This window comes from Benincasa hispida, chromosome 4, assembly GCF_027475165.1.
Source record: "Benincasa hispida cultivar pf3 chromosome 4, pf3_genome.v1.1, whole genome shotgun sequence".
Lineage (NCBI taxonomy): Eukaryota > Viridiplantae > Streptophyta > Magnoliopsida > Cucurbitales > Cucurbitaceae > Benincasa > Benincasa hispida.
The window spans coordinates 41,287,138-41,306,544 of record NC_143481.1 but is presented as its reverse complement, the minus strand read 5'-3'; the positions used below and the strand labels follow the sequence as shown (position 1 = coordinate 41,306,544).

Here is a 19,407-nt window from a genome sequence, read left to right as displayed (position 1 = left end):
AGTTATGAAGTCTGAAGTTAATACGTTGAGACAAATAAGTCTATATTTGCATGTGTACATGTTGCGTGTGTATGTGTGTTTAACTAAAGTACATAAATTACTTGTTGACGCTCAAATCTCATCCGTGTTGGGTTTCATTGTGTTGTGGACCTCTAGTGAGCTTGACCTCCAATCCGCTTCTCCCTGGTCTAGTCTTGAGATACTCCAAGTTGACTTGCATAAGAGATCCTTTACACTGATGTGCGGTCAAACCTACTATACTTTGATGTTTAAATTAATACAAAGAGTGGCTAATTTAGTTAAGTACAAAATAAGTAAGGTCAAGTCTTTCTTTTTGAGGTTACTTACCCTCTCTTTTGGAGTGGTTGAATGAAGCTATTAAGCCTTTTCTCTCACATATGCCTCTAGTTATAACAACAGTGTCAAAACCATTTTTGGTGCTTGAGGTTACAAAATGTCTAACTTGGTTATTTTTCAATTGGTATTTTTCAGCAACTCGACTGATTGGCCCAAACTTCGAGAGCCTGACATTTCTCCTTTTGGGATGTGCATGCATAGATCTTGCCTTTAGCGACCCTCGATACTACTAAAGTTACACATCATCAACATTCATGTCAACCTCGATTTCAAATTTTGATATATCGACACCAATGCTTATAGAAATAGTTGATTATAACATTTAACAAATTATAAGGAGGTGATAGATCGAATCGGTGTAATAGTTTAGGATAGTTTGTACAATTTTTCCAAAAAAAAAAAAAAAAGGCAAACGCGTCTATTCCAATAGAATAAAACAAGTCAGTGGTTTAGTCTCAATTATTCATCAGCATATAACATTAGAAAGAAGGTGCTCCATGGAACATACACATACACACCATGGAAGGTGTGTTTTTACAAACTATTGAACATTCTTTGAGAAAGAAGAACCAGGAGAAATCATGTGGAAATTACATAGATAATAGAACACAATTGCATATGAACCCGAACAAAGGAAAAAAACTTCCATATTTAAAAAATGGAGAGGAAGAAGAATGATGAGGAGAGCAACAAATGATGCTTCCTTGGACAACAGCATATATTTCCTTTTTCTTATGTTACAAATAAAAGATTACAGGAAAACTGAGTCCATAGCCACATAGAAGATGATGGTTGTTACCTCAAAAACATTGACAGACTACTTACTACAGTACACAGATTGTTCTTCCACTTTGCTAATAAAGCTAATACAAAATTTCTCAACTTGTACTCCCACCAACCAAACCACGAAAAATTTTGCCAACCGAAGCATTTGCTAAACGAGAAGGCCAAAACCAACAATTCTTGGCTTCAACGCCTCCTCGTATCATGTCGAAATCAAACAATCCAGGTGACAAATGATACCCTTACCCCTCCACCCCTCCTCTTTCCAGTTATCAATGTGACGGAGATGGTAATTATAATATTTTCCTAAATGAAAAATAACTGGGATATAGTAACATGAAAAAAAACGGAATACCTTCTCTCAATTCCTATGGCTTCTTTCTTGATTTGCTTTTAACTTTCACGAATTTTCGATTCGATTTGTCACCACCACCAGCACCCAAGGAGAAGCTCCCTCCAGCACTGGCATTGAAGTCTAAGCTACCAGAAGCCTGGAATGGGGAGGGATTATTCTGTGGGGTAGGTACATTTTGCTGGCTACCACCAAATTGGAAAGGACTTGCTCCTAGCGGAGGAGCTGTTGAACCAAACACAAACCCCGATGATGGAGGTGGCGTGAGGGGCTGTTGCCCAAAACTAGGCATAGGCGATGTGACTGTCTGGACAGTATCCTCAGCCATGCTATCCTCCATATTTGCTTGATCATTATTAGCAGGAGGTGTTGAACCAAAGGTGAAGCCATGATTAGAATTACCAAAGGCAGGCTGCGACGTTGTCGCAGTTGCAGCTGAAGTAAATGAGAACATCGAGGGTGTTAATGAACCAGTTGATGATGATCCAAAGAGCACAGGTGCACTATTAGAAGCGGCGGAAGAAGATGAAAGACCAAACGAGAATCCTCCAGTTGGAGTCGAGCTGAAGCCAGTAGAAAATGATGGTGTGGAGGAAGGCTGCCAGTTAAAGAAGCTAGAACTAGTACCAGCACTGGAGCTGACAGAATTATTAACAGAGGAACTGGAGGAAGCAAGCCCAAAAGTCGGGCCTGAAGCGAACAAATTAGATGCTGGAGCTGAAGAACCAAACAGAGAACTGCCAGAGGCCAAACCCGTATTCCCAGTCAAACCAAATGATGTAGATGATGAATTGAACTGCAAAACAGGTGTACTCTGAGTAGAAGATGCAAGCCCACTACTAACAGGTGAAAACGAAGCACCAAATGTAGGTACGTTGCTTGGAGTGAAAGTTGAATTTGCTGGTCGTTTATTAGAATCTGAAGGAGTGGATGCAGCTCCAAATTGGAAAACACTGCTTCCAGTACTAGATACTTTAACAGCCGATGGGTCGCTTGGAGGAATACCACTTAAATTGCCGAAGGTTGTCTCTTGCTTGGTCTTGGACTCGATGGATCCAACTCCGCTTGGTGCTGATAGAGCCGGAGCAGAAGTAGAAGGAACACTAGAGCTCCCAAATTTGGAAATAGGTGCAGCCGAAAAGGATGGCATGAGAGAAGAAGTAGGAAGACTAGTAGTGGTGACGGGTTCACTATTGCTAGCAGCAGCATTGAAAGATGGTTTGATGGATGAATTCTGATTTGTTATATTATTCGAAAAAGTGGTGGCTGGGGTGGGAAAAGATGGAGTGGTAGAAACAAGAGATCCGTTGTTGAGATTTGAATTAGTGCTAGGGGAGCTAAAAGAAAACAAACCCGAAGTTGGTGTTGATATTGATGTTGAGACAGATGACGAAAACAAGCTCCCAGATGTACCGACTGCAAAACCAGCACTCGAACTCTTATCACCAGCTTTCTCTGACATGGACTCTTTTGGAACTCCAAATGACGGAATGCTGCAATTAAAACTGTCCAAAACATCAGTTACAAGAAAATTTTGTAAGGCATAAGTATCACCCCTATATCATTGGAAGGTGAATGAGAGAAATTTCAATCAATAGGATGTGTCAATATTTCATGTCCTAAGCCCAAGCAGAGCCACAAACGTAGCTAGGTTGATGCACAACTTTGTTCTCACACCACAGAAAGCACATAATTCTTTTTAATGAGTGCGCACACACATATATAACCCTAAAATAACGTTGACATATTCTAACATGATAAACAAAAGGAAATTTATTGAATCAGTTAAAGAAAAAGATGTGAGGACGCAGAAATGCATCTTTCTATTTCCAACAAAGAAGCTACAAGAGATACTAAAGCTTGAAAAAGAGATCACAAGAAAAACAGTTCCATCTATCAACATTGTCTTAAATCAATTAGCTTCATATAAATTTATGTATGCCATGTTTAGATGATCAAGCTCAAACACAAAAGAGGAAGTAATGCTATCAATAAACAGTCAAAAAGCTTAAAGAAAAGTGCCTCAATTAGTAAAAGTCAAGGACAAATCATAATTATGAAATCTAAGGGATAATAGACTTCTAGAGCATCATTCACAAGTACTTTATTAGATGGAAAGTACTTTCAAACCAAAATTTAAGATGTAAAGCGGAAGTGTTAAGGAGTATACCAGGTTAATGTATAGGTATCCAAGTTTTCTCGAAATAATAAAGATCAATGGAGCATCTTCAGAACCGAATTGGAATACTGGTGTTTCAAATCAATTTATCGTGCATTTCACATAAGCTAATAATAGAAACATAACCCAACAATGATAAAAGTACAAACAAAACAAACATGCTCCAAGTCCAAATGACAACGGTAACAAGAATACTGACCTGCTGCTAGAACTCTCTGCTTTGAAAACTGAAGCACTGCCACCTTCTTTAGCACCTTCTTTTTCGTTAACTAAAGGTGATGCAAACAATGGAGACCCTTCGTTCTTATTTCCATTTTCTGTAGCGGCATTTGCTGGTATAGGAAATGTAGCTTTATCTCCAAATTTAAATGTGGTAGGAGCAGAAGCCTGTTGAGTTGGTTGAACGTTGCCTTCAGAAGTTACAACAGGAATAGCATTTTGTTCATTGGTTGAGGTGGTAATCTTGTTTACAAACGCAAATGTGGGGGCAAAAGAAACTGCTTCCTTCTGTGATGGAAACTTTTCTCCAAAGCCAAATATGGGGGTAGTAGCTGCTTTTGGTACCTCAGACGAAGCAATTTTTTCAGGTCTCATGTTTGATTCAGGACCTATCACATTGGCTGTAATGCTAGGTGAAGATGTTGTTGGAAAGGAAAAAATGGGGCTCTTTTCAGTAGTCACAGGAACATCGGATTTTCCTTGGTCATTTATTTTGTTCATTGCAGATACCGTGGGTGGTTTAGCCTCAATTGAAGCCTGAGGTTTATCTACTGTGATGGCTTCAGTATTATTCGGCTTACTCACTGCCACTAATGAGTTAACTTTTTCTTGCCTCTCAATCGATATATCAGCTACTGGCCCATTAGAATATCCTTCTTCATCCATATCCACAAAATCCTAACAAAAAGAGACAGACGACCCGTAAACATTGCAACTTGGGGGGTTAAAAAGGGACATATAGATAGTGGACATCTGTTCCACAAAATCCTAGCAAAAATAATAGATAATCGAAGATTGAACCAAAGAGATTTTACAACGGACACAGACAGAGATATACTTTTTTTTATAACAACTTCCATTGTGATATACTGTGAAACCTTCTTGTTCAGGTGAGGGTGCACATGAAAAATATAAAGAATGAAAAACTTCAACAGAAATGGAAAGATATTTGATAATTGAGAAGTAATTTGCTTATCTAAAAATGGAAATGCTAAATGCTGAAACAAAGATACTCTAACCCAAGTAGTATTCTTTTCATTTATTTAATTGGGGAATGTGGGAATGGGGATATATTAAAAGAGAAACATAACAGAATTGACCTATTGTATAAACTGGAAGGTAGGAAACCACACACCTCATGTGCACTCATCTGGAACGCACATTTTGTTTGTAAGGAGGGGCCAACAAATGAAACTTGCTGACCAGAACCAGATACCGTCTCCTTGGGCACTGAAGAACCCACACCATTACCTGTAGAAATAGATTTATCATTCGGTACTTTAAATTTTAACGGACTGCTTTCCTCAAACTTGTCATTCTTTTTTGAAGTAAGATCACAGGCATCATTAGACCGAATGCCTTCAACATTTTCCAAATACTTGGCTGAATCCACATCTTCCAGGCTTCTAAGAGCTGGCCCATGCAACATTGATGGTGATAACTTTGAGGGTGAGTTATTTCTCACACTAAGCAGCTTTAGTTCTGAAGATTTTTCCTTTGGAGGGGTCAATTTATCAAGCTGCTCTAATATTTTTGATGCCATCTCACTTGACCTGAGGGGAATTTGAGGAAAACTTGAACTAGGTATCATATCATTTTCGGACTCTGCAGACATTTTGGACAAGTTACGCTTGGTCTCACTTGAATAAAGCCCCTTCCCACCAGTAGACGAAAATGGATGTACTTTTGTAGACTGCAAATGCTGAGAAGTCTCAGAACCAATTCCACTTACTGGAATAGAAGTGGAACTGCTCGGTAAACTCAAACCTTTTGGGAAAAGGTGATTGGATTTGTGACGAATTCTTCGGATAGGACCAACAGATCCCATTTCATCATCTAAAACTGAGTTTCGGCGTTTTAAAGCCTACAGAAAGAATGATTAAATAAAATAACATGATCTAAGAGGTTTACTCAATAATACAACATTTTATAAAAGAACATTTTCACAAACCATACCCCTTGTTCAGACCCCAAAAGTCTCCCTTGTCCCCAGGCTGACTGAGATGATGAGGACGTGGCCCTGTAAGCATCTGTTGTTGCTACACTATTCTGAAGAATGAACCAGAGGGGGAAAAGGCTAATAAATACATGAGCTATCAATCAATCAGACAATAAAGCAGATGTATTTCATTAGAGTACAAACCTTTATGCTGGGGGTTGCACGAACTCTGGAATATGGCATGCGAGCCATACTATACAGGGCAGATCTACCACGGGATCTCGGGGTGACAAAACCATTTTCAACATCAAAATTTCCAGGAGACCTTGGCATGAGAGATAAAGTAGGGGATTTTGAAGGATTGCCTAAAGAAAAACCATCCCCAAACTTTTGACTATGGGACGCCATACTCAACGGAGTTGCTTTTGGAGGCCTGCTGCCCATGTATGCTTTTGCAATCTCTGCAGGTGAAGCAACATCCTCATCGAGGACCTGAAATGATTACACAAGTGACAATAAGGTCAAAAGTGTGAGGCACACTTTTCACTGTGAGCATCCAACGGAAAACAAGCACTAAGCCATTAACCAATACAGAAACCAAAGCAGAAAGAAGTATATACAGAGATTCCTACATTTGCACTCACAACATGAGTTGAAACCATATGAGGGCTAACTCCATCTTGACTCTGAGCTGGAAATTTTGGACATCCTTCCTGTTTTCCATAACTGATAACAGGGGTAGAAGGGACCTGTTCAAGTTTCCCCGATTCAACTCCACTTGGAACGTCAGCAACTCTAGATTTCAGAAGCTCAGTCAAGCGATCAATCTCAAATCTGTGAAGTGGTTAGCATTTGACATATTAAATATTGAAACCATGTCTTGCTAAAATAAATATATAGAAAATGGAACCAAATTTCTGTCCCGAAGGTTAAAATTGACATGGTATATTGTAGCAACATTGTGGTTTATACATTTCACGCTATATCATAACTTCTTACCATGCCACTAATTCCAATATATGCAAATTTTTCATATATTTCCCACAATGTAAAACTAACAAGGAAAATAAACGAAAACAAAACACAAAAAAAAAAAACAAAAACAGAAACAAGACTAAACCAAACCAGGCAAAACTTCAAATAGAATTGAGGTAGGTGACTAAAAATAATTTGACCAACAGGCACTCAAGTACTTACCTTGTAAAGGTCTTCTCCTTCAAAATTTTCTCGAGGTCACTCACCCCATGTGTGTTATTAGAATTGATGCTTGGAACAAAATCCACATTAGTCCCTTCTTGAGTTACAGGAGGATCCTGAAGAATAATTAAAAATTTTAAAAATGTTCACAGAAGTTAAGACTACAGCAACCCAAGATCATCAAATTTTTTGAGGCAGTTTCACTTCAATGAAAAGAAAACTAATGCATTCATGAAAATAAATAGAGACCTATATCAGCTACTAGTGCAAACGTTTTGCATCATGTCTTTATAAAAATGAACAGTTTAAAAACTTTAAAAACAGTTTAAAAATCTGAAAGAAAAAAGGAAAAATGCAGATTGGTCAAAAGAAAGAGGAAGAGAAAACAAAAGAAATTTTCATAATATCTGCAGAAAATCCTGAAGCCTGACAAGTATATTAAACAGTGATAATGTATTGTGCTTTTGATCAATGGCAGAATTGGGTTTTTAGAAAAATACAAGATTCAGATGCAAAAACTTACAGCTGCAACTTCTTCCTGATTCCTATTTTCCATCTCATCATTAGCCTCTGGAAGTATAACAAGAAAAATGGTAAAAAAAAAGGGAGAGCGTTAAAGATTGAGCAGAAAACTAAATATCAAGTGAAAAACTTCTGCCACGCTTTGTTGCAATTATTAAATGCGTATCAGCACATCATAGCAACCGTCCCCAGGTCAAAAGTCAATGTGAGCACAACAGTATCTACTCCAAAATAAATAATAAAATAATAGCATCATGCTTCCTAAATGGTTATCAACATCGATGTAATTCAAAATCTTGCATGGTCTCGAGGAAAATAAATTTTATATGAGATATTAAAATGTTTGATAGCAAGAATAACCAACTGAACAACCAACAGAATAAGAAAAATAATTCTGCTGTTTATATGTGTCTTTGTAAGTTGTCTTCTAAACAACTGGTGATAAATTGTTATAGCTTCCTATTAATATAACTTACTTTAAATATATTATGTTTTTTAGATTAACACTCCCATTCATTTGTTAAAAATAATATACAAAAAAGGGCCAAAGGGTAACAGTGGAAGGACTTCTAATGAGCTATAATTGAGAAAATGCTGTAAATACAAGAGGACCAAGTGGAAGTAAAAAAAAATTGCTTCCCAAAAGCTCCTTGGAGATCTAGAAATATCTTCGACGACTCTTCTGTTTCATTTCACGCAGGTGGTTCAAGGGGTAGCACGAATAGCATTGCAACATACACATAGCCCTTGGCCTTGGCTTTGAGCTTATATGCACAATGTTTTTAAAATTAAAAATTAAACCCAATTCTTAAATTTACGTACTTGACATTTTAGAAAAAAATTGTAAGAATCACAATCAGACTACCCCCAAATGACATCCAATTAACAAAAACAAAACACAACATCCCAAGCCTACTCTAAATAATTCGACCAGTAAGCGTTGAAGCACTTTTACATATTCGAGCACGGAACCACGTAAAGTAATGACATTTAAAAAATTGAAGCCCTAAATAAAAAAGAATAGCTTCAACAAACCCAAGACCATAGAAAATGATAAATCCAGGTTCCACCAAGACAAAGATGAAAACCCCACGATTATAAGAACCCCCTCGCTAAAAAAAAAAAAAAATCAAATTTGAAATAATAATAACTATCATCACAATATCAGCCAACACCCTCTAAAATCAAACGAACAAGCAGAAAGAATGCGGAAAACGGAACGCCAAAAACCCATTCTACCAACTGGTAACATAACCTTGCAATTAAAAAGCAAAAAACTAAAAATTAAAAACAAAAACCTCGAGAAAGTGGCAATGATGGCGGCGGAGGGGGAAGGCGTTTACGAAACACACTAGAAAATAGCCTATGCGCACTGGAGGTGATGAGCTTCTGCGCCGGATCGACAAGCTTAGAAAGCCATCCTTTTCCGGCAGAGTTCCTCAAAGCAGTCGGCGGTCGATCATACGGCGTCGTATGCGACCTTCTGATGGGCCTTTTCTGGAACTTCCCACCTCTTCCTCCTTCGTAACGAACCTCCTCACGCTCTGTCGCCATTAACAACACAGAGTTGAGGGCTTCTCTTCAATGGCGGAATACAGAGGAAATTGTTGAAATGGGAGAAAGAAAGTAAGGTGTTTAGCAAATTAGGGTTTTTATTAGACCACGCGCAAAAAGAGAGAGATTGAGAGGACGAGTGAGAAATTTTGAAAAAATCGTGTTTTTTTTTTTATTTTCTTTTTTACTGCTTTTTTTTTTTTTTTTTAAGATGGGGAAATTATAATTTATGCCGTTATATATCTACTCGGGTTAGTTGGAACTCGGTGAATGCTAAAATGACGACTCTGTTCTTTACGTGAACGTGACGGGCAAATCCTGGCCATCCACTTGGATTTAATTATGATATTTGTGATTTAATTGGCTAATTGGATTGTTTTGGACTGTGACGCTTGTAACTGGCAAGCTGAGAAAGGGACTAGGCTGTTTGAAATAACTTAGGAAATAAAATGTTTTTTAAAAAAAAAATGCATTTTTATTTAGACATTTTTTATAAAAAACTTCTTAAAATAAAAATATACATGTATGTGACAACTATTTTTCAGTAGTGATTTTATGTAAAAGTTCGTTGGATTAGTTTATATACAAAGTATTTTTATTAATTTCAAATTATTATAAAAGAATTTGCAAGTGGAGGTGATGGTCGGAGTTGACCGTCAATCATCGAAGGTGGCTAGCGCGGTCGTCGAAGATGGTGACCAGTGGAGATCTCTAAAAGCCGCAGTTGGAAGAGATGGTGGTCAGAAGCGATCCACGAAAATGTTGGTCGGAAGTTAGCTAGTGACGATTGTCAAAGATGGTAACCGAAGATGGCTAGTGGTGGTTGTCGAAGTTTTTTCACACAAGCTAGGGAGAGATTAACAATTAAATACTCAAAAGTCGTTTTTTAAAAAATTGGTTTCTAAGTGTTTATTCATAACCAACTTATTTTATAAGTTCATTTTAAAAAAAATCCATTTTAGGTAATTGTCAAATTAATTTTTGTTCAAAATGACTAAATTTTTAATTTAATCACTTGAAAAATATTCCACACACACCTTTAATCAATAGATCCTTTTAAGTTTGTATAATTACTGATAAAAATAATAGAGTTTAACTGCAAATTTGTCAGTTTTTTTAGTACATATTTTTTTGTTAAAATTTGTCAGATTTTGTCAACTTTTAAACTTCGATACTTTTAAGCAAGTGGAATATATAAAAAAGTTTACCATTTATCAATTTATTATTAAATGTATCATTTGAATATACTGAATATTCATAAATATATCAATTTTCTTCGATCAATATCATATAAAATTAATAATCTCATCAAATAAACTCCTAAATGTTTATGAACCACCTATTTAAACTTCATTTCAATTACTCAGAATGATGTCACATATGTAAAAGAAAGTTTGAAGTTATTTATATCTACAAGAAATTTAGTTTATTTATATTTACAAAGTTAGTTTGACTAAATTGAGTGATCTACTAAATAATAAAAATAGTTTATGGATGTACATTTCATTAAAAATATTTTAACTTCTTTGTCTATTTTTAATCATCATCGTCCTCATCCTCATCATCATTATTATATATTATATTTTTTTATTTGCAATTATTCATTTTTTTAAATAATATTATTTTAATAATTATTAACAAAAATATGATTGGATTGAAAATATTGTCAAAAATAGGATTTAAAATCATGTATCGGATACACGATTACCCTAAATCGTGTACCCAGTATACGACTTCCTTCAGAGCACGTGAAGTGGCAGTGACCTAGCACACGCAGATTGCCACATTGACAGTCATGCAGAGTCCACGATTACCTAAGTTGTGTACTGGGTACACGACTTAGTGGTCCCATAAACCCCACAACCCCTCCCCTTTCCTCCCATCTGAAGCTTTTGAACTTTATTCCTCTCTCATAGTCGTCAGTCGCCTACTCCATCGCCGTCCACCGATCAGTTGCTGCCATTAGCCAATCTACCACCCGCCATCTTTCTTCTCATCGATCTACAGTATGCTTTAGGTAAAGTTCTGTTTATTTATTTTTTTCATGCCATATACGAGTTTGTTCATAAAAAATAGAGATTTCTTCCATAGATGTACCATTTTGTTTTTATTTGGACTGATTTAAGTATATGGTTCATATATTTGTTATTTTGTTTTTATTTGAGTTGATTTAACTGTATACTCCATATATCTCTGATTTAGGCTCTTTTTTTCCTATAGTTGAATATCATAACTTGGACCACTGGTTTTTTTAGATTTTTTGGACTTTTTTTTCTTTCTATAGTTGAATATCTACTATTTTGTTTTTAGGTTGTATCATAACTTGGATTTTCATTTGAATTTGAGCTGATTTAAGAAAATATTTGGAATGTTTGGATTGGTAATCGTGTACCTAATACACAATACAAACCTAATTTTGATAATAGTTTCAACCCAACCCTATTTTTGTTGATAATTATTAAAACAACATTACTTAAAAAAATAAAACAAAATATTTGGATTGTTTGGAATATTGATTTATTTGGATTTCTTAAAAAGAAGAAACAAACTTTTTGTCATATGAACATATTTTTTGTCAACTATAATAGTTGAAAAAATTTGACTAAATATGTTGATGCATCCTGAAGATTTAGTCATTCTTGAACTTGTAAATGATAAAGACAGTGATATTGATGTTGAACTTGATGAATTATTTGGAAACGATAGAAGAGGGGAACATGATCTTGAGTTGGTACCGTCAATATGTTCACACAAATATATTGGGAAATTACTAATTCAACATGTGAACGAGGGTCAACATTGGAGGAAACGAGTAGATGTGTAGATAATTATAGTTTAATACACAAACGAATGTTATTTGATACTAAAGAAGGTTTACAACTTGCTATGATAAAATATTGCGTGACAGAACACTACGAGATTGTGGTAGTAGAATCAAATTAAGATATTTGGTATGTGAGATGCAAACAGTGGAAGGATGGTTGTGATTGGAGGTTACAGGCATGTTGGCATAAAACTCATGGAATGTTTAAAATCACTAGTCTTGAAGGAGAGCACTCATGTTTATATTTAGAATTGACATAGGAACATTCACAACTTGATTCAAATTTTATGAGTATCGAAATCCAAAATATGGTTATCTACTCCAATAAGCAATTAAAAAATAATATAGGTATAATGTTAATTATAGACGGGTGTAGCAAGCCAAGAGAAAAGTATTGATTGCTGTGTTTGGTGATTGAGAGAAATCATTTTCAAAGCTTCCGCATTTTTCGAGTGTTGTTGTTCATTACAATCTATGAACACAATCAATTTGATATTTCCTTCCATTTGATGTGCCATGAATGACTATTTTTTGTCGAGTTTTCTGGTCCTCCGGTCCTGCAAGATAAGGGTGCAAATATTGTAGATCATTAATCCAGATTGATGGAACTCATCTCAGTGAAAAGTATAAGGAGAAATTATTGACCGCCTTAATTGATGCAAACGGGCATATATTTCCCCTTACTCTTGCTATTGTTAAAAGTAAAAGTCTGTCCAGTTGGTCATGGTTTTTGTAGGCATTGCGTGAATATGTTGTTCAACGAGATGGTATTTGCTTGCATAAGGGCATTCTTGATGCAATTAACAATGAGGAGATTGGTTGGAGTGAACCTAGAGCGTACCATCGATATTGTCTTCGCCATATTGCTAGTAATTTCAACACAAAATATAAATTGAAGCAACAGAAAGATTTGGTGTTTAAGGTAGGAAATCAACACTAAAGCGCAAATTCATTCGGTGCATGAAAGAGTTGAAACAATTGAACCCTGAATATCTTGAATATGTTTATGATATTGACTTGATTAACCCAATCACATGATGATAGGTACTACTATAGGTGGATGACAAGCAATGCAACTGAGTGTATGAATGATGTTTTCAAATGTGCTAGAATATTACCCATTACTTATTTGGTCAGACTAACATTGTATCGCACAATACTATATTTTAAATATCAAGGACATCCAGGGCCCGATCTTCTACTGCCTACCTTGATTCATGGGGCAGGAGGCCGTCCTCTGTCCCTGAAGATCTATTTAACGATCTCATACAGGTATGCTTACCAGAGGACTGGCAAGAAAGTCCCAGGTTCACCTTCTGACTTCTAACTCACCTCCGACTCTAGAAGAAAGGGGCATCTTTCGCTTGACTTTTGTGTTGCGAGTTGACTACATAGATGGAGGATTGCACCTAGATGCCCGAACCGTGTCTCCGAGGGACAGTTGAACGAGCGACTCATGACATATTTCTTAGAGGTTTCCATTTTTTCAAATGAACGATTTTCAGACTGATTCTAACAACTGATTGCAGAGTTGATCATTCAGACCTTTCAATTCATAGATGTGGATCTCGGACCTATGAATGGGGATATTCCCGAAACTCACAAAGAAAAAAGGAAGTGAGTTAGACAAAAAGAGAAGAAACTTGGACAAAAAAACAGGACAAAAAGAAACGAAGTGACTTAGACAAATCTTTTTTATCGATAACCTCAGACCAATCAATCGAATATTGATTAATACATAATCGATCGAACACTACTTGAAAATGAAAATGGCTCTTCTGCTCAGAAATGAAATGTTCCTGGAAATTCTTGCTCCCATTGGACCATTTGTATCTATATGCATTAGGATCCCGATTCATGGATCTCTCGGTTCGAGAAAGAAAAATAATCGAGGATGAACCTAAAAAGATTTGCTTTAGCTCGAGTTTCCCCATTAGGGATCGGGCTAGATCACAAGTCTGTCACCACTTCTCTCAAAAGCAACTATTCCGGAGAGTGAATCTTCTCTTTTAGATCCTGGCCTTGGTAGAACTTGTCTTTGATTGGGATTTCGATTGAAATAAGAGATAAGTGAAGCACTCAACCGTGGGGACATGTATACAGAATATGCCATGAGAAAGCTTATGAGATGGGGAAAATGAGCATCTGCACACACAGTGACATCTATTGATAGGGAAGCTCAAACTTTTGAAGTACAAACTGACATAAGCATGATTTCTCTCTATACAAGCCATCACACACAAGTTGTGAGCTTGAAAGAAGGAACTTGTTCTTGTAATAAGTAGCAGTCGTTCAAAATTCCATGCTCTCATGTAATTGTAGTTTGTAATTACATGTGTTTGACATACATACCTCTTATTGATGAATGCTACAAATTATTCCATTTCAAGCGATGTTATGAAGGTCGCTTTCATCCAATACAACACCTAAATTATTGGCTAGAATTATCATTTACAGAAGTTCGTCCAAATGCAGACTTACTAAGAGAACAAGGTCGCCCAAAAAGTACGCGCATTCATAATGAAATGGATTGGAGAGAGGCTAGCCAAAAAGTTTGATGTACAATATGCAAGGGAGAATGACATAATAAGTGTACTTGTCCACAACGTATATTAAGTTTTTCCTCTTCGGGCCACACAAATGACCTTGTTATGTAATCTGTTTTGTATGTTTTTTATTTTTCATGTAATGATTTTTTGAAAAAAATCTAATTCTTAGGAAATAGATTTTGTTAGCTAATGTAATTTGAACTTCTTAGGTAATGGAGCTCAATCTTTCTAATCTTGTTCAACTATAGCAACAAAATACTCATTGTTCACAATCGATATGAGATAGTTCTTGTACCGTAGTTTTGGATTATTGAAGAAGGGAGGCATATGCACGACATACTATCCCATTTGATCCATGTATTACTCCTTACGTTGAACATGATAATTTTCTTGGGGTTGCACATATTGGATTTATCCAACTTGATTGGCACCTCATTACTACTTTAGTAGAGCGTTTGAGATCAGAGACACATACATTTCACTTTCTTTGTGGGGAATGTACAATTACGTTTCAGGATGTTGTTATTCAATTTGGGTTACGAGTGGATGGAGAACATTTGACAAGCTCATTACAATATGATTGTAAAACTGTTTGTGATGAACTTTTGGGCGTTCTACCAGATGATTTGAAAAGGTTCGAGATTGAGTATCTTGTGGCTAGCGACCCAATTTTCAGAATTGTCTCCTGATACCGACGACATCAGCGTATGTAAGTATGCACAAGCATACACTATGCAACTTATTGGAATATTGAACACTCTGGTACATCTTATGTTCCCCCCTTTATTGTATAATTTCAAGCATACTAGTACATACTCGTGGGGTGGTGCCTGTCTTGCATGGCTTTATAGAGAACTTTATCGGGTTACTAATGCACGAACATTGGAAATAGTTCGGCCACTAATACTACTACAGGTATGGGCTTATGATATATTTAAAATTATAGCACCACAAGTCCAATTACAGGCCCCAGGTCCTCGTCCAATCATTGTCAGGTATTATTTCATCTATATATTTATTCCGTTATTATTTTATGTAAGAATATAAATTAATTGTATTTTTTATATAATTTTAGATGGAGTAGTGTATTAGCTGCCTCTGAACAATCAACAATATGTTGCTAGTATACCAACAAATATTTGGCTGATGCATAATCAAGTAACAGATGTATATATAAATGAATATTTAAAACTTTTTGGGTGTATAATATATATATACATATTAAGATTAATTGGACGCCATACATGCAAAAATTTGGTCATCACTACCTGATTACTGTCGTGATGGTCAAGACATCTAGTTGACCGTTAGCCCTCTTATATGCTTCCATATAATAGAATGACATCATCTAGATCGTGTGTTGAGACAGTTCGATCTGCAACAAACAATATCTTCGTTGTGCTATACACTCCTAACATTACACCAAATTGATTTGAGAGGTAAACATGACGACTGACGTCGAATTCACGTAGAATATATATCCTACTAGCATGAATGTCATGATCACTGTGCACAGAGATAAATAATAAATGGATCAACTGTATCAAATGACTATTTTTCTTGGTACGATTCAATCACGAGGCGATTTATCACACATGACAGCGCTTATTATTACTGCATAGTAAGAGATTTATAATTTTACATTTTCCAAATATATGATATAAATATTATTTAACATTAATTTTGTCATCGTACAAAATAATTTTATCGAATGTGTACAACAAAATTTAGTACAACATAACTCACCAGAGTTGGTTTAATGTGTGACGAAACATTGGTTAACGTATAAAGTATTAATTCAACAAACAAGATGACTTAGTGTTGCTGACACTAATCAAAGACGTATTCGTCGTAGACGACAACGACAACAAGGCAAAGCTAATTTAGAGGCAGACGAAGACCAAGGTCGTCTTTAAACTTCATGTAAATTTCTATTTTGAAATTAAAGAACTAATTTCTCTTTTTCTAAATAGGAATCTACCATATACATGGGATCTATTTTTTTTATTTGTAGAGAGATGTACTACTTAGTCAAGTCAACATTTTATTTTTAATATGGGTGCAGACTAATTAAGTTTTCATCGCAGATTAAATATATAATTAAGTTTAGTAATGAAGAAATTTATTAGTTAATAATTAAAAAAAAGTCAAAATTGAAAAAAAATAAAGGTAAGTCGTGGACCCGATCCACGAGTATGTCTTTGACTAGTCCACTAGCATTGACATGGTGCTAACTTGGTGTCGATTGGATTAAAAGCTAATCGTGTACCGGGTACACGATTATCCTTCATCCAAAAAACTATCATATTTTTGTTAATACTTTCCATTTCCACCTATTTTTAAAAATTATTTTTCATCTACCCCATTTGTCATTAGTTTGAAAAACCTCTATATTCTAGAATTTATCCCAATTATATCGTCACCTTCGAAGTCAGAGTATTCTCCCACTTCACATATCGAATCTAATACCTTTGAGAATATATATATATATATATTATTAAAGCTTAATAAGTTTTTTTTTTTTTAAAAAATAATAATCATATTTTTATTTAAATTGAAGTTTTAAATTAAATAGGTAACAAAATGTATCAAATAAAAAATAATGAAAATTTATTTTATTATTAAATAATTAATACAAAATAAAAATGGTTTAAATTAAAATTTTAGATCAAACACATAACCAAATCAATCCAAATTAAAATTTAAGAAGTAATAATATTTTTAAATTACTAAATAACTAATACGAATTATCTAAAATTTGAAAAAAAGAATATTTTGATTTAAATTAAAGATTTTTTATAGTAAGTGGATAATTAGTTTATCCAAACTAAAGTTTGTTTGAACTTTGAGTTTCGAAGTCATAGGTTTGATTCGCCAAACTCCATATTGTATTTTAAAAAAGATAAACCAGAAATTTCTTAGCTGAATTGGGATTTTTTTTTCTCTCTATCTTTTGAAATTGAACTAAATAAACACACAATTTGAGGCTGGTCAAATTGAATCCATTCACTTTAAAACAAGGGCCCACTTGATTAGGGAACAAAACTCCAGTCCAGCCCATTTATGGGCGTTAACAACCCAAGCCCATCACTGATGACAAATAAAGACAGGTTTCTTCAACAATCACAAGGGGCAGAGACAAATAGCCATTTGGACAAATTGCAAAAACCACCTTTTAAAATATAGTGGTACTCGTAATTACACCCTTAAACTTTTAATTGTAAAAATTAGGACTCTCGAACTTGTAAGAGTATTAAAATTAGACCCTCAAACTTACGCTGACAGTGAAAATTAGACCACAAGTAATAAAAATTGAAATCTTAAACTTATACAACTGTTACAATGTCTACAACTATTATAAGTGATGATCTAATATTAACACTTATATAAGTTTGAGGGCTTGATTTCTACAATTGAAAATTTGAAGGTATAAATGCAACTATCACTATATTTTAGAAGTGATTTTTGCAATTTGTCATAGCTTTTAAAAATTGACAACCATTTTTTTAAAAAAATAGACAAATGAACCGACTGATTTTTTAAAGCGAGAATATATTAAAATAACCTCAAATTGCAACCAACGAAAATATACTATAAATTAAAGGAAAAAATATTGGATATGTTGTAAAATTAAGGAGCACAATAAGACCCAATTTGTTACCGAGAGAACAAGTAACTCTACTATAACCTCTTATTATTGTATTGTTTGTACCTGCAAAGAATAATATCTGTTAAACAGAGTCAAATATCAATATGTGCCTTTTCAAGGTCCATCAAATGTCATTATTTATAGGCAAAGTGACGAGTAGAATGTGATTTTACATGGACACAAAGCATGAATAACTACAAGGCACATAAGCAACATGAAGATTGACACGTGGCTTTTAGAACACTAAGTATTGAACATATATTTTTATAATATTTATAATACTCCCCCTTAAATGTCTATATATATATATATATATATATATATATAATATGCTTCGTTAAAACCTTAATAGAAAAAAATCTTAGTCAAGAAAAATAATACATATTTCGTATAATTTAGTGATTCTAACAAAGTAAAATATCTTTTATCCCCATTGTAGAAACATCACTTGAGATCTTTGAATCGCCGCATTCCAATTTTATGTACCAATTTTTCAAAGGTTGCGGTAGGTAATACATTTGTAAATAAATCGGCCAAGTTATCTTTCGAACAAATTTGATGTCACCATTTTCTTCAAGGTCATGAGCGTAGAAAAAATTCGGTGAAATATGTTTTGTTCTATCCCCTTTAATATATCATCCTTTGATTTGGGCTATGCATGTTGTGTTGTCTTCTTATAATATGGTTGGAAGAATTTTATTAGAAGACAAACTACATGTTCCACGAATATGCTAAGTCATTAATCTTACTCATACACATGATATAGCAATTCGAACATGTAAATAAATAACCCCTTTTGAGATCTAACTTTATGTGGATCATATAAATATCCATAATCTGCACAACCAACTATATCAAAATTTGATTTATTTGAATAAAACAAACTCATATCGATGGTTTCTCGAAGATAACGGAGTACATGCTTAATTCTATTCCATTGTTTTTTTGTTGGAGAAGAATTATATCTAGCTAATAAATTTACTGAAAAATGCGATATCTGATCTTGTATTATCAACAAGATACATAAGTGCACTAATTGCACTAAGATATGGTATTTCATGACTAAAAAGTAATGTGTTATTATCTCGATATCGAAATATATCTTTCTTCACATCTAATGAACGAATTTCCATGGAAATGTTCAACGGATGTGTTTTGTTTTTATAATTTTTTCTGTATAAGTTGATCGATGAATAAATATCCCATATTTGAACTGCTCAGTTTGTAAACCAAGACAAGATTTTGTTTTTTCGAGATATTTTCCTCTCAAATTATTTCTTAAT

The 19,407-nt window shown here is 34.7% G+C and overlaps 1 protein-coding gene across 4 annotated transcripts; it reads right to left on the bottom strand.

The window, feature by feature from the left end:
• Positions 1-1,032: 1,032 nt before the first annotated feature.
• Positions 1,033-9,315, bottom strand: LOC120075215 (nuclear pore complex protein NUP1-like). Of its 4 annotated transcripts, none has more exons than XM_039028425.2 (9): positions 8,847-9,315; positions 7,550-7,596; positions 7,027-7,142; positions 6,462-6,663; positions 6,034-6,321; positions 5,847-5,939; positions 5,026-5,754; positions 3,871-4,568; positions 1,033-2,997 (listed from the first exon to the last, which is right to left on the bottom strand). In XM_039028425.2, exons 1-9 carry the CDS (start codon positions 9,100-9,102, stop codon positions 1,509-1,511), a joined length of 3,918 nt encoding a protein of 1,305 aa, XP_038884353.2. In that variant the 5' UTR covers positions 9,103-9,315; the 3' UTR covers positions 1,033-1,508. The 4 variants fall into 4 exon arrangements, with proteins under 4 accessions (XP_038884353.2, XP_038884354.2, XP_038884355.2 ...); XM_039028426.2 differs by having other exon boundaries at positions 1,033-2,985; XM_039028427.2 differs by having other exon boundaries at positions 6,474-6,663; positions 8,847-9,260.
• Positions 9,316-19,407: the final 10,092 nt, after the last annotated feature.

What these genes read in the sequence shown, in the direction of transcription:
- LOC120075215 (XM_039028425.2), bottom strand. Translation starts at nt 9,102, where the DNA reads ATGGCGACAGAGCGTGAGGAGGTTCGTTACGAAGGAGGAAGAGGTGGG. An exon ending in AAGGAGAAGACCTTTACAAG is followed by an intron (nt 6,664 to 7,026) that starts GTAAGTACTTGA and finishes ACCACTTCACAG; the next exon opens with ATTTGAGATTGATCGCTTGA. An exon ending in TTTTGGGGTCTGAACAAGGG is followed by an intron (nt 5,755 to 5,846) that starts GTATGGTTTGTG and finishes TTCTTTCTGTAG; the next exon opens with GCTTTAAAACGCCGAAACTC.